The sequence below is a fragment of the Benincasa hispida genome, chromosome 9 (assembly GCF_027475165.1).
Source record: "Benincasa hispida cultivar pf3 chromosome 9, pf3_genome.v1.1, whole genome shotgun sequence".
Classification (NCBI taxonomy): Eukaryota; Viridiplantae; Streptophyta; class Magnoliopsida; order Cucurbitales; family Cucurbitaceae; genus Benincasa; species Benincasa hispida.
In genome coordinates, this window is record NC_143486.1 from 53,364,100 (window position 1) to 53,389,087 (window position 24,988).

General features: G+C 33.4%; 2 protein-coding genes and 1 long non-coding RNA gene across 3 annotated transcripts; all 3 read left to right on the forward strand.

Moving 5' to 3' along the window:
* Nucleotides 1–7,300: 7,300 nt before the first annotated feature.
* On the forward strand, nt 7,301–12,147 carry LOC120086998 (uncharacterized). The gene is made up of 3 exons (XR_016532340.1): nt 7,301–10,548; nt 10,626–11,646; nt 11,752–12,147. It is a non-coding gene; the product is annotated as an uncharacterized LOC120086998 (long non-coding RNA).
* Nucleotides 12,148–16,229: 4,082 nt separating this feature from the next.
* On the forward strand, nt 16,230–18,850 carry LOC120085147 (GPI-anchored protein LLG1-like). The gene is made up of 3 exons (XM_039041023.2): nt 16,230–16,460; nt 16,550–16,606; nt 18,196–18,850. Exons 1-3 carry the CDS (start codon nt 16,367–16,369, stop codon nt 18,552–18,554), a joined length of 510 nt encoding a protein of 169 aa, XP_038896951.1. The 5' UTR covers nt 16,230–16,366; the 3' UTR covers nt 18,555–18,850.
* Nucleotides 18,851–18,952: 102 nt separating this feature from the next.
* LOC150033903 (GPI-anchored protein LLG1-like) lies at nt 18,953–22,792 on the forward strand. The gene is made up of 3 exons (XM_090318201.1): nt 18,953–19,802; nt 19,904–19,960; nt 22,236–22,792. The coding sequence occupies exons 1-3, from the start codon at nt 19,715–19,717 to the stop codon at nt 22,589–22,591; spliced, it is 501 nt and encodes a 166-aa protein (XP_090174327.1). The 5' UTR covers nt 18,953–19,714; the 3' UTR covers nt 22,592–22,792.
* Nucleotides 22,793–24,988: the final 2,196 nt, after the last annotated feature.

Below are 24,988 nucleotides of genomic sequence, written 5' to 3' on the forward strand. Positions count from 1 at the left end.
ATTTCGATGCATATACCAAAATTGAAGTGCTTGTGCACCTTCTCTCTAATGGTGGGTTTGAACATAGTTTAAAGGTAAAAAATTAATTAGGTCAATGGTTCAATCCATCACCCCTACGATCGTAAACTAAAAATATTCGATTTTTGCAACCCTAATTCCCATCCTACCAAAGTTCTCGAGCTTTGGTGCTTGCTATTTTAGTTTTTTACGACCCTCTACACCTACAATTGTTAAACTAAAAAATTTCTCTCTAATTTCTACTACTTGTTCTATTCATTTTTTTTGTTGTTGTTAATAATAGGAGATTTTTGTAATTAGAGATACCAGCCTGTTTTCTAAAAATTAATCTCTATCAAGTTACCCTTGTTACAAAACAAGGGAAACAATAACTATATTGTATTATATTTATAAAGTTTATAAGATACGAAAAGATAAAAAATATATAGAAGATAATGGAAAAAATATTGGGTAATTGTTTTAAATGATAGATTGAGATAGACCACGATACCCATCTATTGGTGATAGACATCTATTAGACACCGATAGATGTCTATCGTTATCTATTGCGGTCTATCACGATAGACAGTGATATTTTGATGTATTTTAAAATAAATTAGTTCTTTTTTTTAAAAAAAAAAAATTGAAAATGACCCAAAAATATTTGGGAATATGCAATCTATGAACATCCATATATAATTTAAATATTTATAGCATTTTTCCTTAGATGTCAATAGTATATAGTGTTGGAGTTGATGCCACAAATCTTGTAGGGTCCTATATTTTGTAATTGTAATATACAAACATCTTATTTATTTAATAAAATATATGATATTTTATTTCATTTTTAGTTGCATTAACCACAAACCAATAAACTAAGATCCAAGATTATCTTGCAGCTTAAACATATATGTAGAGACATACGAGAGATCATGTTTAAATGATAACCTAAATAGTCTGTAATAGATGGATAAAGGTGGATATCTTATCCTGGTGACACTACGAGTATGACTCGCTTTTTAGATGTTATAATTGTTATAAAATACTAAAAATGATCGGATCCCAATCATTCATGTGGAGACATGTGAGTGGGGATATTCTATATAAAGAAGTTTGTATAAGACTAGACCATGAAATGTTTATTCTCATTATATAACACCGTTCATAATAGAGACTTACATTTCACTAGGATGACCATAGGTAACATGACATGAATCTTGAGTGAGTTGTGAACTGTCTATGAAGGTGGTCCGTTGATTTGTATGGGTGAGCGTGGCTAGATCGCCGATGTAATAGGCCTGACGTTTTGGGGATTCATCTGATTGAGGAATTAGGAACATAGCTACAAGAAGGAATTCACTCATTTCCTAACATCGAGGTAAGTAGATAAATTGTTTCCTTAAAGGATGATTCTGGTAGGGGTGTTCAAAAAACCCGATAACCCCACCAACCCGGACTACTCAACCCAAATCGCAAGGGTTGGGTTGGGTTAAAAATGTTAAAAAAAATATTAAATTTAGGTTGGGTCTCAGGTTACCCCATTTCAGGGTCGTGTCGAGCCGACCCAACCCGACCCAAATATATATAAATAAAAGTAAAAAAAAAAAGTTAAATTTTAAAAAAAGAACCGGTGACCCAACCCGGCCCAACCCGATAATTTTGGGTTGGGTTAGGTTGGGTTGACCCTCCAAAAAAGAACTAATATGGTTCATTATTAGCCAACCCGAATTTTTGGGTTGGTCTACAAAAATCTTCCAACTCGGCCCAACCCGGACTATGTATACCCCAAGATTCTAGGGCTTGAACAAAGTGGCGCCACACCTTCTCCTGGCCCGAGATGGGTTTGATCATAGTTAGACTATGATTTATTGTTCATTAAAGGGATAAATAGTATGTAAGGAGTTAAATGTAACTACATGAGCAAAACGGTAATTTTGGTCTAGCTGTACTTATGAGCAATTTTTGAAGGGTCATCGTTCTGTTGACTGGTTATACCAATGGACACAAAAATATATCTATAGTGCGAAGAGTGCAACTATCGATCTTTAATTGTCAATAGACTTTAATTGCACATAATCTATGCCTTGTGAATTTTGCCCTTTAGCAAAACAACGTTTGTCTTTGACTTCACATAATAATTGTTGTGCACATATGTTTGACCTTACGTGCTGACTTGTGGGGACCTATTGCTACTTCTGCTCATGATGGTTATTGTTATTTTCTTACTTTGGATGCTGATTGTATTGGAATTTATGCCCTAAAACCTCGTAGTCAATTAGTTATTTGATATAATGATTATTTTACATAAGCAATGATGAGATATCCATTATGAGAAAAATCCAAGGAATTTCATGAGACTTAAACAGTGTGCGGTTGACATACAGATGGATCATGTTCAAGTAATAACCTAAAAATTTATAGTATATGGATAAGGTTAGATATGACCCACTTTGTAAATGTTATAAATGATTTGATCCAATTTGTTCATGTATAGATATAAAGTGAGAGTATCTTATACAGAGAGTTTGATAAGACTAGACCGCGAAATACTTAATCTCTTTTTGTAACACTGTTAGCTAAAAATATTAATATCTAAATCCTGAGTGAGTTATAAACTCCTGTCTATGAGGGCTGTCCTTTGATTTGTATGGGTGAAAGTAGTCAGAGTTGTCGACTTAATAAGCGTACCATTTTGGAGACTTTTCCAAGTAGGGAGTTGGAAACATAACTACACAAGATGGAATTCACTCCTTCGCGTCTTTAAAGTAAGTAGATGAGTAGTTCCCTCAAGTACTAGTTCTAGGTCTTAAACAAAGTGTATCCACCCTCTCATTGGTCCGAGAAGGACTTTGTTTATGGTACAACCATTAACAGATTGCTCATTAGAGGGATTAGTGGTATTTAAGGAGTAAAAGGTAATTAGGGGTAAAAGGATAATTTGATCCAGTTGTAATAACAAACAACTCGTGAAGGATCGACTTATTTATAATGGTTAAATCTAGCGATGCAAAATATTCTACAATGCGAAAAGTGCAGTTATGGGTTTTTACTGCAGTGACTCATAGTTAATGAATGTTGATTAACTTAATTAAAGAGTTTAATTAGTTAATCTTGGATCATTGGACCTTATAATCTGTAGGTCCATTAGGTCCCCTTTGTTAGGACTGGTGTCCTAAATCTCTTGAGTTCTCGTAGTTTGTAAAGTTGTAAATACAAATTATTTATTCAATAAAATAATGAATTATTTTATTTGACCTTTTGTTTGCATTAACTCAATTCAATAAACTAATATCCGTGGTTATTTTATATAAACTTAAACATGTATGTGGTTGACATACAAAGTTGGATCATGTTTAAGTAATAACTAAAAAGGTTTGTAGTATAGAGATAAGGTTGAGTGTCTTATCATGGTGACACTATGGATACGACCCACCTTGTAATTGTTACGAGAGTTATAAAGTGTTACAAATGATATGATCTTAATCATTCATATGGAGACATGTGAGTGGAGGTACCCTATGCAAAAAGTTTATATAAAATCGGACCGTGAAATGTTTAATTTCTCTTTATAACGCCGTTAATTGAAGAAATTAATATTTTATAGGATAAGCATAGGTAACTTGATCTTAATCCTGAGTGAGTTATGAGCTCATGTCTATAAGGACAATCTTTTGATCTGTATGGGTGAGAGTGGCCAGATTGCCAACTTAATAAGCTTACCATTTTGGGGATTTTTCTAAGTAGAGAGTTAGGAACATATCTTCACAAGATAAAATTCACTCTCTCTTATCTTTAGGGTAAGTAGATAAATTACTCTCTTGAAAGCTGATTCCAAGTCTTGAACAATGAGGTCTCACACTCTCACTGGTCGGAGAAAGGTTAGTTTATTGTTGGACTATAAATTGTTTAACCATTAAAGGGATCAGTGGTAGTTAAGGAGTTAGATGTAACTATAGGGGTAAAATGGTAATTTGACCTAATCGTAGTTACGAGCAATTGTGAAGAATAGACTTACTGTTTTAGTCATATCCAACAGTGCGAAGAGTGCAGCTACGGCCTTTAATGGAGTGACCTGCTATTAATGATTATTGATTAATTTAATTAATTAATCTCATATCATTGGAGCTTCTAATTTGTAGGTTTATTAGGTCCCCTTGCTAGCTCATTAAGGGTTAAATAGGAATAAATTAATTTGGGATTAATTTGAATTGTTTAAATGAAATAAGGGAATTAATTTTATAAGGTATAATTAATATAATGTATATAGATACATTATAATATAAAGTTAATTTTGAATGAGATTCAAAATTATACTTTATTATATTAGACAAATGAATATTTAAATAAGATTCATATAAAACTATAGGTTAAAATTAATATGAATAAGATTCATATTAAACTATGGATTATGTGAGAGAATATTATTTGACTATGATTCAAATTCAAATTAAATATATGATATTTAACTTATTAGTTAATTAATTTTCAATTATTTAATTAAGTATATATTAAAAATGATATATATATATATATATATATATATATATTAATTAAAATAATATTATAAATTTAATTATATTAAATTAGATTTATTAATATTTAATTAAGAATATTATTTTATACATAAGAGTGGGGAGCTATTAAGAAACAACTTCCCCCTCTTTCTCACATATAACGTAATTGTTTTTGGCAGAGGAAGAATATACATGTTGAATGAGAAATTTCAATGAATCACAAGTTGCCACATCATTAACGAAAGCCTGAGCCTATTGGGAAGATTATAAGTTGGATTGAGTCGAGTAATTAAAGTTCATCGGGCCCAACCCAATTCAAGTCCATAGTGAAATTTTGCGCCAAATTAAAGTTTAAGCCCAAGCCCAATTTGGGCCCAATAAAGCAATTGAGCCCAAGCCCATGTAAAGCCATGAGAAACCTCTATAAATAGAGGCCTTACCTCTTCATTTAAGGGGAGGTTGGAATAATTAAAAGCCAAAGCTCTCTGAAGATCTGAAGTTTTGAAGTTTTGAAGCTCTGAGGATTTGAAGAACACAACTCCTTCATAGCTCTAAAGATCAGAAGACATACTAAAGCTCTGAAGATTAGAAGACATATCAAAGCTGTGAAGATCAGAAGACATACTAAAGCTCTGAAGATCAGAAGGCATATTAAAGCTTTGAAGATTTAAGCTCCAAAGATCCAAGTACTGATGCTCCTAATTCTTGAAACCCAACACTCTTAAGCTCTCAAGTGTTGAAGACTGAAGTTTGTCAAAGTTTCAAAGACTAAAACACTCAAATTCTAAAAAACCGAAGATCTAAATTATTATCTGAAGGTTTGAAGATTAGAAGACTTCAACAAATTGACTGTCTTTTCACAACCTACAAGCTGAAGATTCAATCTCCTCAAAGTCAAGGAAAAGCTCACAAGCCGGTCCAAAATGATCGACAAGTTCAAAGACTACTCCAAACGGGTAAGAAATTCTACATTCTAGAGAGCCTAGAGAGAATTCTTCCAACAACCAGAGGACTCTCTGACTCCTGAACCTGATCACACCTGAAGACTGAAGTCCTTCGAAGATACAAGCATTCTTCCAAGACTTCAACTCCAAGATCAGCATACACTTTGCTTTCTTAAATAAAGCGTACGCATTCGACTGAGAGAGAATCAGAGGATCAAGTACCAGAGATCGAACCACATCGCATCAAATAAAAATTAATATCAACACCAACTCAAGTTCAATTCTACGAAACAAGTTTCTTCGGAAGTCTCATGTGAGCATTAATCATCCAAGAAGATCAACAAGCCCAAAGGTCGATTGTCCAAGAAGATCATCAAGTCCAAAGGTCGATTGTAAAAGATCATCAAGCCCAAAGTTTGATCATCCAAGAAGATCAACAAGCCCAAAGGTCGATGGTCCAAGAAGATCATCAAGCCTAAAAGCCGATCATCCAAGAAGATCAACAAGCCCAAAGGCTAATGGAAGAAGATCATCAAGCCCAAAGACCGATCATCCAAGAAGACCAACAAGCCCAAATGCCGATCACAAGAAGTTCAACAAGCCCAAAGGCTAATGGAAGAAGATCATCAAGCCCAAAAGTCGATCATCCAAGAAGACCAACAAGCCCAAATGCCGATCATCCAAGAAGATCATCAAGCCCAAAGGCCAATCATCCAAGAAAATCAACAAGCTCTAAGAAGATCATCAAGCCCAAAGACTGATCATCTAAGAAGATCAACAAGTCCAAAGGCCGATCATTCAAGAAGATCAACCAGCTTAAAGATTATAGTTTATTTTGAAAGCATCAAAATATTATGTATTAGAGATTGTACTCACTTTCCGCAAAATTAATACAAATATAAAGTTCAAGTTCCACAAAATAAATTTCTCTTGAAATCTCATGCGTACAATACAGTTTCTGGATCTTTAAAAATTCTCTACAGAAATATTATCAAGCTCTCTCTCAAATTGGGTTTTTCCTTTTCTTACAAAAATAAAAAAGCCCACACCTCCTTCATTTCTTATTCGGAGATTAGCAAGGAAGATCAATTGGTGGTGTTCACTGTATATTGAGTTTGAGGAAGTTTTCAAGTGTTCATGAAGTTCGTGATAGTTGATACCGAGGAGAAAAACCTATAGAACACGGTCTTCAAAGGTTTATTGATTTCTCCTTTTAAAAATCTCCTTCTAAGCATGTTGTGTAAATTTGATATTTATTATAGTTCTGTTTTATTTCTCTATTTTTGAGTTTTTTTCCAAAATGAAATTCATTGACACAAGGCAACCATTCGTTTCCATTGAGGAATTTAATTTCTTTACCCCTGCTAGCTCATAATGGGTAAATAAGGACCATTAGTTTCAAATGAATTGAAGTGTTCAAATTTATTAAGGAGATATTCATTAATTGTATATGATATAATTAATATAATGCATATAGATACATTATAATATAAAGTTAAATTTGGATAAGATTCAAAATTAAACTTTATAATAAAAAGAGAATTATTGTATTTGAATAAGATTCGAATAATAGATAATATGAATGAGATTCATATTAAAACGATAGGTTAAGAGCTAATATGGATAATATTTATATTAAAATTATAGGTTATGAGAGAAATGCACATCTGAATATGATTCAAATCTTTAAAGTAAATATTATATATCTAATCAATAAATTTAATTTAATTAGTTAAATTAAATTATCAAGTGAATAAGGAAGTGGGTAGTCATCAAATTTAATTAGTTAGTTTAATTTGATTAAATTAAATAAATAAGTGGGACTTATCCCATTAGATGAGATAACACAAAAAGATAAGGTTTTTTTTTTTTCTTTCTTTCTTTCTTTTTTTTTTTAAATAATGAGAGTGGATTAATAACTTCTAGTAGAGAAAAACTTTTTCCCATCTCTTTCTCCTATTCTCTCTTAATGAATTTCACAAAGAAATGAGTTTTGTGTGAAAAAATCTCCCAAAATTGAATTCCCTAATCTCTTTTGGAAGAAGGTTCTCTTTAACCCGTCTCTTGCCAAAGAATAACAGGGAAGACCTTGTGATGGCATCATAATACTGTTTGTGGAAGATGATTCGTTAAGGAAGAAGAAGTTGCTGGAATTCTTGAAGACGGTCTTTAAAGGTGAGTTCTTTCTTTTTCTCTACAATTTAATTTGATGCTTAACCTGTAATTGTATTATGAATGTAAATTTCTTCTGTTCTGTGTTCTAAATTTCTAAAAAAAATTGAAAGCAAAACGATCACTCACTTCCGTCGTGGGATTTGATCCCTTTAGATTGTAGTAGATACACTTATGTGTTCATGTTGAAAAGAAAATCTGCTGTATTTACTATTGTTTTTCAATTTTTTAAAACTAGTTGAGACTCAATATAATGTTGTCTTATAGGTTTTCAGATCTGACAATGCACTAGAATTATTGTTTGATGAATTTTTTCGTAACAAAGGAGTAGTACATCAATTTAGTTGTGTAGAAAGACCAGAACATAATTTGGTAGTTGAGAGAAAGCATCAACATATTCTAAATGTGGCGTATGCTCTATTTTTCCTGTTAGGGTTGATGCCCTAAATCTCGTGGTATTGTAGTTTATAATTTTATTTGTACAAACTCATTATTTATCTAATAAAATGAGTTGTACTTTATTTGATATTTAGTTGCATTGTCCCAAAAACCAATAAATTAAGATCCAAGCTTATTAGATATAACTTAAACATATATATGGAGACATACAGGTGGATCATGTTTAAGTGATAATCTGAACGCTCACAACTGGGATTTGAGCCAAAGTTGATTGAGTTGGTTCTTGATTGCATTTCCTCTATTTAGTTTTCTGTGTTGATCAATGAGGAATCTATCATTTCAAGCAGAGGGCTCCATAAAAAAGGAGACCCTCTTTCTCCCTACCTTTTTTCTACTAGTAGCAGAGGGCCTTTCTTTTATGCTACAGCAAGCAAACAACAAAGGTCTTCTTTCAGATCTTTTTATGTCTTCATCTTGTCCATTAATTTCTCATCTTCTTTTTGCAGATGATTGCCTTGTCTTTTATAAGACAAACAAAATGGAATGTATCAACCTAAAAAATTTGTTTAAGCTGTTTGAGAAAGCTTCAGGGGAGAGTATCAACTTCTCAAAATCAGCAATGTTGTGGAGTCCTAAAATTTTAGAGATTTAAAGGGATTGAACCAAGCCTTTGTAGCAAAACAAGTTCGGAAGTTGTTTTCTAATTCTCAATTTTTTGTGGCCCTGGTTCCTAAAAGCATCTACTTTATGGATGGTGATATCTTATTAGCTGAAAACGACCATTATCCTTTTTTCAGATAAGGGAGCTCTCAGTGGGTCTTCGGTATAGTTGGAAATGGCTCTTCAGTCAATGTCTACTCCAGCCTTTGGGAAAATTTGTATGGATGACCCATTTTTTGGGCCCAAAATATCAAATGACCTAATTTTTTAAAATAATGTCAATCAACCATCTGTTCACATCATTGCCATACTAGATTATGAAAATGCCTTCCCTTCTTTGTCTTCTTACCCTTTTACTGAAAACCAACCAAAACTAAAAACGCTTCAAAGGTAATGGCTTCGTATCGCTCATAAGCTCCAGACGGTCTTGCTATGTCTGAAATCGATCATTTGGGCTTACAAAATCTTCCAATGCCACGAAAAAATCGAATCTGATCGGTAAGTGATTTCAATCCGTGCCGATTATGTCTGAAACTAATCGATAATAGGAAAAGGATGGGTTATTCTGGGATTTAGAAATACTGTGAACCTATGATTTTTTTGGTTTTCGATATGTTCTGAGGTTGACGATGAGTAAAAAGAGAGAATGTGAGCGAGATAAGTGAGTGAAATTGGCGAAAACGATACTAAAGAGAGCGACACCAGAAAGGGTGGGTCGTTGTAGGGTTGAGAAATACTGTGAACCTATAGTTTTTTTGTTTGTTTTTTTTTTGTTCTCAATGTGTTCTAAGGTTGAAGACAAGTAAAAAGAGACCAAAGAGAGCGACACTAACGAGACAATGTCTGGCGAGCGTGGTTCTAGCGAGATTGAAACAGAATGTAGTGTTTACAATTTTTTTGAAGAAATTATTGTTTGAATCTTTATTTCATGCAGGAGTGATTTAAGATGTCAACACGTTTTAGAATACCTGTAGTCGACCGATTTTCCGGTCAAGTAACAAGCTTGGCCCACATTGCTAATGCGAACAAAATCGTGAAGGAGAAGCTTACCCCATGATAGTTAGAGATGTTCAAGAGAACAATTTTTGGGCGATTTGTAGACATTGACATGGTGTTCAACAACCAAATTATCCACCATATGTTGTTGAGAGAAGTGAAGAGCACTAGAGCTGACTCAATGAGATTCTCTGTTGGCGGAAAGGTCGTCACGTTTTTTAAGGATGATTGGTTTGTGGTGATCCCCCACGCGAGTTGATCAGAATGAGAAGTCCTCATATGAACTTGCAATCAAGTATTTTGGTAATTGAGTGACAAAGGATACATTACATATCAGTCTATTAGAGGAAAGATACAAGTAGTTGGTTCGAAGATGATGAGGATGCTGTGAAGATCACCTTAGTGTACTACATGGAGGTTGCAATGATGGGAAAGAACAAGCAGAAAGATGATTTAAGGACGTTCAAAACATAGAGTATTACAATAGTCTAGACTGGGGTACCATTATTTGGGAGAGGACATTCGATGCCCTAAAGATTGCATTGAATGATAAGATTAGTTTATATATGACGAAGGTGAAAGGAAATAAAAATTATGTCGTGAAGTACTTTTTGCGTGGATTTCCAGAAGGTTCCAGGTAAATTTTCTTAACATAATAATCGTGTTGTTTGATTTAACATTACTATTGTTCTTAATATATGTTAAATCTTATTTGGGTATGGACGTACGAGATCCTAGTTGCATCGATAGCTGGGAACATTGTTAAGCAAAGGAGCAAGGTGGCTTTGCCTCGTATATTACGATGGTCATGCTTCCATTTAGTGTCCTTCAAAGTACTCGAGAGAAACATATTCGAGTCTAACAATGTAAGTGTACTCTATGCATAATATGTTTATTTGGTTGTTAAATTGACACTAACCATTTTATTGAGATGTTAATGCAGATAAAGGTCAAAGAGGGTCTTGTCATGACCGATGTTGAGAGGGAGTTTCGGGATACCCTAGTGGATAGATGACCTATATTCGATCTAGGTGCCAATGATGATAGTGTTGAAAGCAGTAGTAGGTCGAGTAGTGGAGGTAGTTCTGAAATCAACGATGATGATCATCGTGGAGGTAACAATGATGAACATGAGGATGCTGAATGTGGAAGGGTGGATGGAGGGACATACACACCTAGTGATGATATGTTCCATGATGTGGTGGGGGACGTACGATGAGGATGAGTTAAACCTATATGATGTCCATCTTACGGATTCCCATAGAGAGCGATCTATGGATGAGGAGTGTCATAAGTGTGTTGGCCGCAGGGAGGGAGCCCATCCCAACGATTCTATTTATTTGTACTTGCAGAGCATTGACAGCTCACTATCGAGGTTGGATGATCATATATCTATTTTAGATAGTCGTGTATCCAAGATCGAGAAAAACATGACAGACATGAAAGCACATTTTTCAACCATCCAGTCACTATTGTAGTTTATGTGCAAGGTTTACATTTACTATCGTATCTTTATATTTAGTTTTTACGTGTTCGTGAACTCATCATTTTATGTTTACTAATTGAAGAGTTCCATGGTGATTAAGGAAACGACAAGGTCACCCATCCCATATACAGGTGACGATGCCACGATGTCGCTCATCCCACCTATTGATCCCAATACTACTGATGCGACTACCTCTTATACTCCCGTGCCCCCTCTAGAGCCTTCAAATACCACTATTACACCTACTCCCATTGCCCCTCTAGAGCCTGATATCATAGAATCACCCACTGACATCCAACCTATAGAGGCTAACGTTCCACATACACAGCCTGACGTGTCTACCTCACCCACTGACATCCCACATCCAGAGGCTGACACATTTGACTTACTCACCATGCCACATACAGAGGCCGACACGTCTGACATCCTAGAAGCCAACACTTCTAATATTGTTACGACCACATAAGAAGTTATATTAGTGAGTAATTTATTGATCGGTAATCTTTGTTTATATTCTTTATTTAAAATTATATATATTTTTTATATTTCTTGATGAGTAATTTTTTGTTATCTGTTTATGTAGGTCTCGAAGAACTAGTCCTAAGAGGAAATGTGTTGATAAATATACTCCTCCAGCTCAACTAAAGAAGAAAATAACAAAAGATGATGAAACTAGGGTACAACTTCCATATGAAAGTCAAAAGGTTAAGTATCCTCTCCCGAGTGTGCCTAAATCACTATTCAGAGCGATTATCAGGTACAACATAGCACATGATGTTCCATTTACTATCTTTACAGAAATGATGGGTTGGATCACCAATGAGAATACAGATAACGAGGTTCGAGAGAATTCCTTTAAGCAACTATCGAAGCAATTTTTTAAGGAATTGATTAAACCAAGTTTGTATTTTGACTGATATAGTAATTTTTTGTGCAGACCGTAAATACTTTATTTCATTTTATGAAAGAAAATTTTTATAACCGACTTGACATGTGCATGCAGAAGTTCACCATCTTGTCAATTGGAGTAACGGTAAACTTTGATATATTTTGTTGTGCAGAGTCATTTTACGATGATCATGTAGTCTCTTAATGCTATCGTTTAGTAAAACACTTTTACTTGATAGCTTGTCTCCGTGAGTTCTTTTTGAATGAAGCAACTTCTAAATTTAGGAAAACAATTTTCCTTTTATCTTACGATTACCATAAAACTTCTAATAACCTTCCAATCAATCGGTTATTAGAGAAAAAAATTAATTATGATATAATTAATATATTATAAATAAATATGATAACCAACTTATCATATTATATTTATAACCTATAGTTTTAATAATTCATCACATAAAACATATAAACCATAGTTCTTTTTCTATTTTATAGTTCGTAGACAAAGCTAATTCAGAATTGTCTTTCATTCCAAGGCATAACTTGTATCCATGCGCTTCATATTCGCCTGGAGTTCGCTCCCAGAAATATAGCCATCCCCACCCCCTCACGTCAATCCCACGAGCCTCTTATCCATTCTCATTCGATCTTAATGTAAATCATATTTACATTAATTCTTCAAAATAATATATTTCATACATCACACCAATTATATCACATATAATTGAATTTTCTCTTGTTAATTTAAACACTTCAAACTAACCCCAAAATCTTATTCTCAACTTGAATCCATTGAGCTACTAAGGAGACCTTATGGACCTGTAGCTTGAAACTCCAACGGTACGTGAATAACTAACTAAACTCTTTAGTCACGAGATCCACCATCTGTTAACTGCCGGACACACTACTAAAGATCGACAGCTGCACTCTTCTCACTACAGATATATTTCTGTGTCCATATTAACCAATCAACAACGCGATAACCCTTCACAAATTGTTCGTAAGTACAACTGGGCCAATTTACCATTTTACTCCTATAGTTACTCTAACTGCTTAAGTACCATTGATTCCTCTAATGAACAATAAGTCATAGTTCTACTATGACTGAGTCTTCTCTTCCAAAAAGAGGGTGTGACCACTATGTTCAAGAGCCTGAATCAGCCCTGAAGGGAGAAATTTATCTACTTGCTCCTGCTTCGGAGAAGGAGTGAATTTCATCTTGTGTAACTGAGTTTCCAGCTCCCTAATCAGACAAATCCTCAAAAGGTAGGCTTGTTGAGTTCGAAATCTGGCCACTCTCACCCATACTAATCAAAGGACCGCCCTCATAGGCAGGAGTTCCCCAAACACTCAGAATTAAGGTCATGTAACCTATGGTCGTTTTAATAAGATGTAAGTCTCAATTATCAACAACGTTATATAAAGAGACTAATCGTCTTATGGTCTGGTCTTATACAAACTCTTTGTATAGGACACCCCTTCTCGCCTTGTTGACACTCACTGTCTAATAACTCTTGCGGAAATAACTCTGATACCAATGTACAAATTGAACAATCAACTGATTAAATAGGCCCATTTTATTTTACAATAATGTAACGTTTATACAAATCCAAGATTTAATTACAAGTTTACAACAACAACTGTAAAATCCTCGGAAAATGTAACTGTGGCACGTGGCAGACATTGACCTTAGCAGCACCCTGGAACTCCTCACCTTTCGCTACCTGGGAAAAGGAAAATCATTTGGAAAGCATGAGCTATAAAGCCTAGTGAGTGACCAGAAAATTGATTTTTATCAGAAGAACTACCCCACATTTGGGTACTTTTGCTCAGATACCTTCTTAACGATGTCCTTCAGTATCGAGCTACTCGGATACCTTCTCAAATGTCCTTCGATATCGAGTTTTAAGTAAAACTAATCATAAAATAACTTTCTTTAATAAAACTTAGAAAACATGTCTTTATCTGAAAGATCTTTGTTTAGCACATGGTTTCTTAAAACATTGAAAACATTTTAGTCAATCACTTTGATCGTTTAGGAACCTTCCTTTCTAGAAGTTCCTTTGTCACCTCAGACTCCCTTTTGAACCTTAAAATCCAGATTCAACTTAAAGCTCAGATTACTCATAGTTATAGGCTTTATCTAGAGATATTTCCTTCTACAAATATGCTCTAAAATGTCTCAGAAATATTATCCTAAAATCTTAGCTCAGAACTTCTCGTGGTTTGGCTGTAATCATCAAAACATCAAGACTGGCCCAACTTACCCGACAGCTCGACCCTTCTGTCTTTTCCTCATTCTCCAGCCCGATTCCTTGGAGCTTCTTCTTCGAAAGCCCCACCATGAAAACTAGACTCCTTTAACTTTCGGATGGCTTTAGAATCACATTAAATGCATGAGTATTCTGGGAGAACTCCTCGTTCCAAGTTGATGTTGCTTTCCAAACTTCATTGTCTAATTCGTCCTCTTTGAGCTTCTATGTCCAACGCATGGATTTTGCTCTCAACGCAAGGTTTCCTCAACTCTCTCACTCTTCTTTATGTATTTTGAGTTGTGATCTGAAGAATGAAGTCTTTGGTCCTATTTATAGGCGTCCAAGATTGCTCCATGGCCGACACCTCCTACTTGGCCGCATGACCAAGTGTCTCTTCCTTACACCATCAACGCAATCTTGCATAAACACAATCCAATGTGTCTTCTTTCTCTTTCACCAACGCATGGCCCTTAACTTTGTATGTCTTCTTATGCTGCCACCTCTTTTACTTAAGACTTAAGAATTCTTCCTAACAAGCCACATGTTTGTATGACATCCTCCATGAGTTCATCCTTCATATGCGTCCACAAACTCTTGGATGTTCAACACATCACTTCCATTTTCCTTCCTTCAACTGCATGCCATCACCAACAACCCTTTCAATGCATCAACACAACTTCTTCCAATGCATTGGTCGCTTCCAACGCATCAACACAACTTCTTCCAACGCATTGGTCCCTTCCAACACATCAACACAACTTCTTCCAACACATTGTAGTTCCCTCCCAACGCATCAACACAACTTTCTATACTTAGCCAAATTTCCAAATTTTCCCTCCTTCCAACGCATCACACACAGCATTCTATACTTAGCCAAATTTTCAAATTTTCCCTTTGCCTAAGTACTTTTTCCAAGATCTTGTGGCCAATGCATAACAATGCCTAGTCCAACACTTAGTCAATTTTTAGGGATTTAAGCTTAACTCAAAGCTACTCACATAGCAATGCCTAGTCCAACACTTAGTCAATTTTCAGGAATTTAAGCTTAACTCAAAGCTACTCAAGGAAAATCTATTCAACACTTAGAAATTTCCTTTTTCTTCAACATAGGATTTAACTTTCTCCTAGTTAATCCCTTAATTACCTACTTAAGTAGGAAAAATGGAAATCTGGGTTTCATAGGAGCGATCTATAAATTCTCATTTTGAGATTCTTCAATAAGATCATGAGTGTTGAGAAGTTTGATTGCCCTACAGAAAAGAGAAACATAGCCAATGTGATAAATATCAAAAAGTAGCAAACTGGGTGGGTTAAGAATACTAAATTTTTCAACTTTCCTTACACATCCACAATGCATGGATATTAGATTCAGAATCTGATGGCAAAAAAGACATGTCCCATCGATAAAATATGACGACTTGCAAGAATCTCACATGTGGGAAGAGTATTGAGCCATGCCTTCCAAATAAAAATTTTTACTTTGGGAGGAATCGCCAAAAACACATAATCATCCACATCTTACTCATCTAAAGGTTCGAGGAGGATGATGCATTAAAAAAAACTACTTGAGCTACTTTGTAATCACTTTGGACGGAATATATGCCTTTGACAAACAATGAAATTTAATACCTTGGTTTTAACTTTCAAATATTATAGATCAATATCTAATATCATTAACTTTAACAGTTTCTTTTAATTATTATTTTATTTTATTTTTAAAAGGTGGGTAACCAACCTGAACCGAACCGGTTCGATTCGGTAACCCAGTTTCCGCGTTTAGCTGTACTCCATCCATCACATCACACTACGCATGTCTTTGCCGAAATATGTTTGTAATAAATACATTATTTTTTTATTTATCATTTTTTGAAAAAAACAAATAATTATGCTAATTTCGTTTTCATTATTTATTTATTCACTTCGGACGTGGGAATTAAAAAATATATATACAAGGTACAAAATACAAAAACATTTTCTAAGGAGAAATTCAATTCAACAGCCTGTCTCGCCTTGCCGCCGGAGAAGAAGAACGACCTTCTCTCTCTCGCCGGAATTATGCTTTCCGATCGATCCTTCTGCAACTTCACAATGCTTCTTCTCCTCTTCCTCTCACTGCTTTTCACTTCTTCTTCATCCACTTCCATTTCAGGTACTTCAGATTCACAATCGCCGCCACATTCTCTAATTTCCCTCTCCTTCTCTACACCTGTCTTTAACTCTACTTTTTTTGTTTTGCAGGAGATGTCTTTGAATCGAAGGTTTCGATCGGTCGGAACCTTCTACAGGCTAAAAAAGGTTCCACCCCTTCTCTTCAACATCTTGATTTTGTTTTTTTGCTGAGTTCGTAATCTGAGTTTAGTTGTAGGCATGTTTCTATTAGGTTTTGTGAGCTCTGTTTTATTTGTGCTTGTTTTGTTTGTATAAGATCTTGCCGATCTGTGTTTCTTCTCTCTCGAGGTTGTGTGGAATTTGGGGTTACTGGATATGACTTTAATGGGTTTGAGTCTCACCATTTGATTCTCTCGTTTTCTAATCGTGTTCTTCTAGCTACGACCGTCGTCGAAAAAGGAATTCAACCGAAATAGTAGCTTAATTTTATCGGGTCGGATGATTTATTGATTTCATTATCGTATTGGGTTTATCCGTCCGGGATTTACGCTCTGATTCAATGACATTAAATGGGAGAAAAAAAGTATGCGGCGTAAAGTTGAAAAAATTGTGGGTATTCAATGTGTATTTCTTCCTTGGGATTAATTGATGTTCATTCTGTTTGAATACTCTTGGATTGTTCATCATATGGTAAGCCAACTCAAGATGAAAATATCTAAATTTGGCATCTCATGAGTTTCTAATGCGAAAATAACTGAACTTGTAGTTGAAAGAACTGGGACTCATGGTTTTAACATTTTCGTACCACCCGTATGTTTACAACAATGAGCTATCAATTGAGCTTGTTCATATCTTGTAAAAGCTCTATCCATACATTGGATTATAAAGTAGATATCACTTATATTATAAGCTAATGTAAGTCCAATATAGTAATTTGTTGCATTCATTTGTGAAGATAAAAATATAGCCTCTTAAAAAGTCATTTTCTATGGTCTCTGTTGTCTATACATCATGCCGGCCTTGTTTGTCTAGATTTTGGCTTTTATTATAATTTTGTATTAGTGATGTGTTACATAAATTGTTTTCTCAACACAATCTTGGAGGTTGGAACAATTTTTTCTTTTCTTCTCCCGAAATCTTCAAATCATGTGCATTAAGAAAATTAAATACTTAGTATATGTGCAGTTTTTATCTGAGTGCAAATGCTTTTTTCTCTCCTGAATTTCCGTCTAGTATGTTCATGCGGAAAAAGAAAATGATGTTCATTCCTCAATTTCCACCAACTTACCAAGTATTAACTTCACTTCAGTAGACGCAAATTAAAGAACTAAAGATGCTTTATTTTAGCCTTTGATTAGAGATCTGCCACTTTTGCCTTTATGTTTCATTTTTTAAGTCCATATATTAAGCATATGACAATTGATAAGCTTTTAGATGAGTTTACTTAAGAGGAATGAGCAGTTTTTGGTGCATACCTCTCTCTTTCATGGAGGAGAAAAAGATCTTGATGTCGTTTTGATAATTGCTAGTATTTGATGATTACGTATTTTGTCTAGATAATCATTAGATTCCTTAACCCCTACTCCTTATTAGTGGTCTTAATCATATTACATTAGTACTCACCATGCTTAACCTCTCCAGATTTCAAATAGAAGTCCGAACTTTGTAGTGGTATTATGGCTGACATTATCTGTGTATTACCAGAGATTTATATTTTCTAAAGCTACGCTAAAACAAATTTGATCTAATCATGTAATGTTGCATAATTTATGCAGCTTGTCCAGTGAACTTTGAATTCTTGAACTACACCATCATCACAAGCAAGTGCAAGGGGCCTCGATACCCTCCCAACCTCTGTTGTTCGGCTTTGAAAGAGTTTGCTTGCCCTTATGTCGATGATCTCAACGATTTAACGAATGATTGCGCTTCCACCATGTTCAGTTACATTAACCTGTATGGAAAATACCCTCCCGGTCTCTTCTCTAGCGAGTGCAAGGAGGGGAAGGAAGGTCTAGAATGCACTGTGCTCGCACCTGCCTCTTCCGCTGATCTAAATTGGGGCTCGATAACACGTTTACCATCATATTCACTGATCCTCTCGACTGGATTCGTACTGCTGTTATGGCTATTATGATAAGGTCCAAGTGCCTGGCATTCTTTTTCCCCTTCCAATTTGTTACTGTACCTTAAACATCCTGGAAAACTGCAATTCTTTATTACCATGTATTTATTATCATAGTTTCATAAACTAAACTTGTGTATCTATCTACCACTCTGATAGCTGTGGAAAGTGAGTTCTTATTCATGAGATTGAACTGCAAAAGTTTCTTGTTTTAGGTTTCTGTGTTTTTAATTTGTCAAAGCGACTTGGTGTGAATGTTTTATAGATATTTTATATAACTATTACTAATAGTTCTCATTTATGGTTTATTTGAAATTCTTTTTTTTTTAAGTACGGATTGAACCATTTGATCTCGTGCTTACCAATATACTTGAATGTCAATCGAGATATGCTCACTTTGATAATTCTAGTTTTCTGTTGTGTACATACGAAAATTATTCTAATTTTTTTTTTTTTTAATAGTATCTTTTTCATTATATATATATAAATTAAAATGCATCTTGATGTGTGTGATACAATATTGATAACTGATGTGTATGACTTCTTAACAGAAAAGTGATGAACTTCCAGTTAAACTGAGCTATTTCTAACTGACATGGGTACTACAAATGAGACTGCAATTGTAAATCAGAATGTTTTTTTTTTTTTTTTTTCATTTTTATTTGGGGAAGTTGTTTTAAATGAAAAAATGTGAAAAATATTTTTAAATATAGCGGAATGTCACAATCTAGACACTTATACAATTTTTCACATTTGAAAATCTTTTAATATTTGTATTAAAATAAAAAAATATTAGGATTTAAAATATAGAGTAGGATTTAAATTTTTTTCACATTTTTCACTCAATTTCTTTTTTTTTTTTTTAAAAAAAAATTTAAGACATGAAAACAAAGAGAAGTAAAGAAAAGAGGTGAAAGTTTTTGATGAATAGATTAGCAATTAATGGAAGAATTAAGAAACCCATTTGGGTGTTTGGGTATAATGTGTAACTACTCTACTTTTATTTCTCCCTACTTAATTAATTACTTTCTGTTTCAATTTCCTTCTTCGTTCTTATTTTGAAATCTTCATTTCTAAAATGCCAAAAAAAAAAAAAAAAAAAAAATCTTTATTTCTTCTTTGAAACATAATCTTTTTAAGCTACAAAAGTTGAATAATCAATCCCATAAATTATGGTTTGTAATTGGTGCTTTTGCGGTTTCTTTCTGCTTCTTCTCTTCTCTCTTGTTTCCTCTAAACCTTCAACTTTCATATCAGCAGGTATATTCTTTTATGTTTCTTTGGAAAGGTTTTCTTGTTCTTTTAATGTTTCTTTTGTATTTGTCTCTTGAATCTTCCTCTTTTCTTGTCTGTATTTTCAGATGAAAAATTTCAATCTCATACTTCCATTGGAAGGAGGCTCCTTCAGACTCAAAAAGGTTTCTTTTCTTTTCCTTTTTATACCCTTTCTCTATTAAGCTAATTCAAGGTTTAATTCATTTCATCCTCTTTTATAACTATTTTGTTTTGTTTTTTTTTTTTTAATTTTAAAAAAAGAGTTTTTTTTAATCCACTCCAACTACACAACAGATTTTTCTTTTTAAAATTATTTAAGAAAAATAGGAGAAGAGTTTGTCAAATGATGGGTGCGACCGTTCAAGATGTAACTAAGTGTTTTTTCCTTCTTTTAATTTTAAAATTATACTTGTTTTCACACAATTTTTAACCAAAATTTCAAAAACAAAATCAAGTTTGAAAAATTCATATGATTTATTTTTAAAAACATATCTAAAAAGTAGATAATACAGTGAAAAAACTATAGGTAGATATACAGATTGTAAGCTTAATTTCCAAAGATCACAAACTATGAATGAAATCGTTACTAAATGGGTCTTATTTTTCTTTTTTGTTTTGCTCTTCAAACTTTCAAATGGTCTACTTTGGTCAAATTACTAGTTAATTCTTAGATTTTATAGGTCTATGATAAAATGTTTTTAATAAATAAAAAAAAGCTTCCTATTTAACATTTAAGGGATCTATTTTTTAAAAGTCATGGATTTAATGGTGCATAATTAAATTGTGTGTTTAATCGATCTATAGATGTTACAAGATGTGAATCAATTGGACATGAAATTGAATTTATTTTTAATACAACCAATAGAGTACGAAAATTTGAATCTATAACCTTAAGAGAAAGAATACATTTTAATTATTACTAACTTCAACTCATTTGCCACAAAATTATAAATTCAAAAACTTATTTTCATACTCTTAAATGTCAAGAAACTTTTTGTTGAAAAAAAAATCAAGAGCCTAGTGGTCATAAAATTAAAAATTAGACTTTAGTTTGATGTTCATTTGATTTTTAAAACTTAAGTTTTGTAAACACTACTTCTAGTTATACTATGAATTTCTATGTTTTATTATATTAACTTTTTAATAATCAAAAGCTAAAAAAGTAATAGTTATCATATTTAGCCTTAGGAAACCATTAGACATTTTTAGCTCACTAAAGTTAGTACAATATAGACAAAGGATTCGAATAACAAACCTCTTAATCGCGAATACATATTATATCAGTTGAACTATGTTTGTTTTGCCATTTGAAACCCATAGTAAAGGTTATTTCCAATTGTATATTCATACTAATTGAAAATAAATAACCATTTCCTCTTGTAAATACCAATTTACTATACATATTAAAACATCCAATTAAATGCTCAATTACAAAAGAACAAAAAATCACTAACGTGAAAATATTTCAATTAATATAAACTTGGACTTTCGACGAAGAGATCAAATGTTTGATTCATCCACCCTGCATATTTGTTAAACTAAAAAAAAGTAAACAAAAGAAAAGCTTACTAACCGGGTGTTTTCATTATTTTGAGATGATAAACCACTAAGAACTCTATTTAATAATCATTTGGTTTTTAACTTTAAAAAAATGATATTTTATTTTCTCTGAATTTCTTTAATGTGGTTTTCATTTTCCTCTTTTGATAGGCTTCTTATTTCATTGATCAATAAAATACATACGTTTATTTATTTTTAAAATACAGTTTTTTTTTTTTTTTTTAAATAAACATTTGAATATTTAACCAAATTCTAATTTCTAAATACAAGTTTTTCAAAATTAATCTAACAGACACTACTATGATTTTTTTTTGTTATCTTTTCTACATGTACAAGTATTTTCAAAATCTAATCCAACTTTTGAGATGTAAAAAATAGTTTATTTATGTATTATTATTATTTTTTTTGAATTTGACTGGCTATGTATTCAAATTTTTACTTAAGAAAAATAAAAATCACGATAAACAAATGGTGAGGAAAAAAAGTTTATTTTAAAAAAACTAAATGGTTATCAAATGGGATCTTCTCAGTTTTCAAAACTTAACTTGAATTTTGAAATTAGTAGTATTTATAAATTTAATTTTCAAAAATAATGTTTACATCCTTTATAAGCACAAGCAGTATACTAAAAGTCATAAGTGAAGGAATGGCCAAAAATAAAACCTTGGAAGTTCTGATCATTCTTATGCAAGTATATTGCATTATGAATAAACTCACAGATTCTCGAATGATGACTTTTTAATTAAGTGGTTATAAACGCTTTTTTTTTAGTATTTAGAAAGTCAATTCAAATAAGTTCGGTAAAACTGCTTACTAAAACATTTATCATTCTCATGTTTCAATATCTCATTTTGACAGCTTGCTCTGTTAGCTTTGAATTCTTGAACTACACAATCATCACAAGCAAATGCAAAGGGCCTCTATATTCTCCAAAGCTATGTTGTTCAGCTCTAAAAGAACTTGTTTGCCCTTATGTTGATGCTTTAAATGACATGACAACTGATTGTGCTTCAACCATGTTTAGCTATATTAACCTCTATGGAAAGTATCCGCCTGGCCTTTTCTCGAGCCAGTGTCGTGAAGGAGTCGAAGGTCTTGCCTGCCCGTTATTGCGACATCCATCCGACTCAAACTCAGCTTTACTCTCGAAACATTCATCTCCTTCAATCATCATTGCCTCTGGACTTGTATTTCTGCTTTCGTCGCTTTTGTGATGCCCCGAGCACCCTCGTTTTGTTTTTGTTGTTTGTTCTTTTACTTTATAATCAGAGAAGAGACTCAATTCTTTGTAGTTCATATTCATGGGGTTGGGTAGGGCAAAATGATCTCTTTACTTCTTTACCAAGCATAGTTGGTCAGGCTTGGAGAGCTATGTAAAAGTTGTTATGTTCCATAAACTCTATATATGTTTCTATTAGCGGTTATTACCTTATTTTGTGTATTATCTTTATAAATAACCAAAATGTGTTTATTAACTTGAATATAACTCAATTAATTTAAGCGTCTTTCTTCAACTAAAATGTTAGAGGTTCAAGATTCTACCCACGATTATTCACGAAAAAAAGGTGAAAAAACACAAATATGTTCTAGTTGAAGGTAAAAATGTGTTTGGTTTTTTCCCCCTGTATTTCTTATTGAAAAAGGAAGCGTTGTTTTTTTAAGTACATCAAGGAGTGGGGGGAGATTTCAACCTCCAATCTCCAAGAAAAGAAGTATAGCTAATTACCTTTAAGTACGCTCATTGTAGAGTGATGTTTTATGTTTATGGTCGTGTGTTTCTTGCTTTTAAAATTACAGTTTATATGAATTTTTTAAAGTGAAGTGTATATGAATTAACATTAAAAATAAACTATTCAAAATTGATAAGTTATATTTATTTTTAAAAACATTTATTATGTATTTATTGGACAAAGATGATAAAGGGCAAGATAAAATGACATGGTTGACCGAGGCCCGAAATGAAAAATATCCAAATTTCTTAAAATTTAAGATTTTTTAATTCTTGCTTACAACATCTTCAAGCAATTTTACACAATTACGGTCATTGAACTCCTCTTGCCTAATCTAGTCACCTTGGTTAACTTTTTCAAACTACCAGTCATTGAACTTAAGATAGACCTTAGTTGCTTGACAAGCTATACACCTCAAACCTAAACCTAAAGCATTTTTTTCTTTTACAGTTCCTCCTAGACTTATTTGACTACTAGGATTCTTTTTCGATCTTTTGTTTTCCTTTTCTTTTTATTGAACCTTTTCCCTATGTCTTTACTCTTACCTTCGTTTAGCATACTAATACTGGTGGTGAAAGTATCTAAGTACGAGCAAGAGTTACCTACTTAGATTAGTACTCACTTCTTTAAACCAACTCTTTGCATTGTGGCAAACCACAAGTGTCATGCATGCCCTTTGGCTACTTGACCAACTCAAGGAGGAGCCTCTCTCTCTAATATGTGACTATATAAGTCAAATACAATGTTACAAACAACACGAAAGACATTAAATCAAACTGTGAGAACAATATAAATATAAAAATAGAGATTGGTTACCTAGTTCAGAACAATGATACCTACGTTTGAAGGTAGAGTGTTTGATGAAAAGAACTTCGCTAAAATAAAGTTGAGCAATTACAATGAATTACTTATCTGTTAGACAACCTCTACATAGACTTTTGAATAGCTTCCTCCTAGTGAAGAGTTTAGACTCCCCCTTAACTCGAAAATTCCTCTCTTGTTGCACCATTACTTTTTTCATCTCTTATTTGAAACACACTTCAAAACAAGCTAGTTTATACTCTTCTAAGTGTGAGAATCCTAATTATAAAGGGAGCCTAAGCCATTACTGCCAGAGAAGGGATTCTCAGTCGTAGGGGGAGCCTAGGATTCAGTTTCGGAGAAGGAGTTCTCCACCTTATGGGGATCCTAAGATTCATTAGTGAAGGGAGTTCACTGACTAAGGGGAAGATATCTTAGTGAGAAGAGTCTCACACACTGTCGGAAGTCGAAGTGTCTAACACTAATATTATCAAACTTAGAGGGAGCCTAAGTACACTTGAGAGAGAGTTTCACATCTAGGGGGAGCCTAGATGGTAAGTGAGTTGAGCTCTACGTGAGTTACTGTAGTGATCGTAGTGGATTATCTTTTCTGAGCACACTGCCTCCAAGAAGTAGGTGGATTATCACCAAACTGAGTTACCAACTTCTGTATGCCTTTACTTGTTGTTAGTATTTTTGTTGTTAGAGTACTTGTCAATACTTTTCATTTAACATCTTTATTTTGAGTGGGGATTCATCTTATTGTTTTTTCAATTGGTATCAGAACTGGTCACCTTCACCTCAAGTGCTTCGATCATGGATGGGATCAAAGAAGGTGGCTCTACCACTTGTCCTCCTGTTCTAGATGAAACAAACTGTTCTTATTGAAGGGATTGGAATTCCCTAAAGTAGAAGCATATGAATGCATCGGTCCCTGTATTCATTTTACAGAACATACAAAATTATAGAGTGAAGAAAACAATGATAAACATAAACCTAAGCATGCTTCTACTGTGCAATTAGAGAGGAAGGGATTAAGATATAACTCAGGATTAAGATATAACTCACCTTTGAAGATAT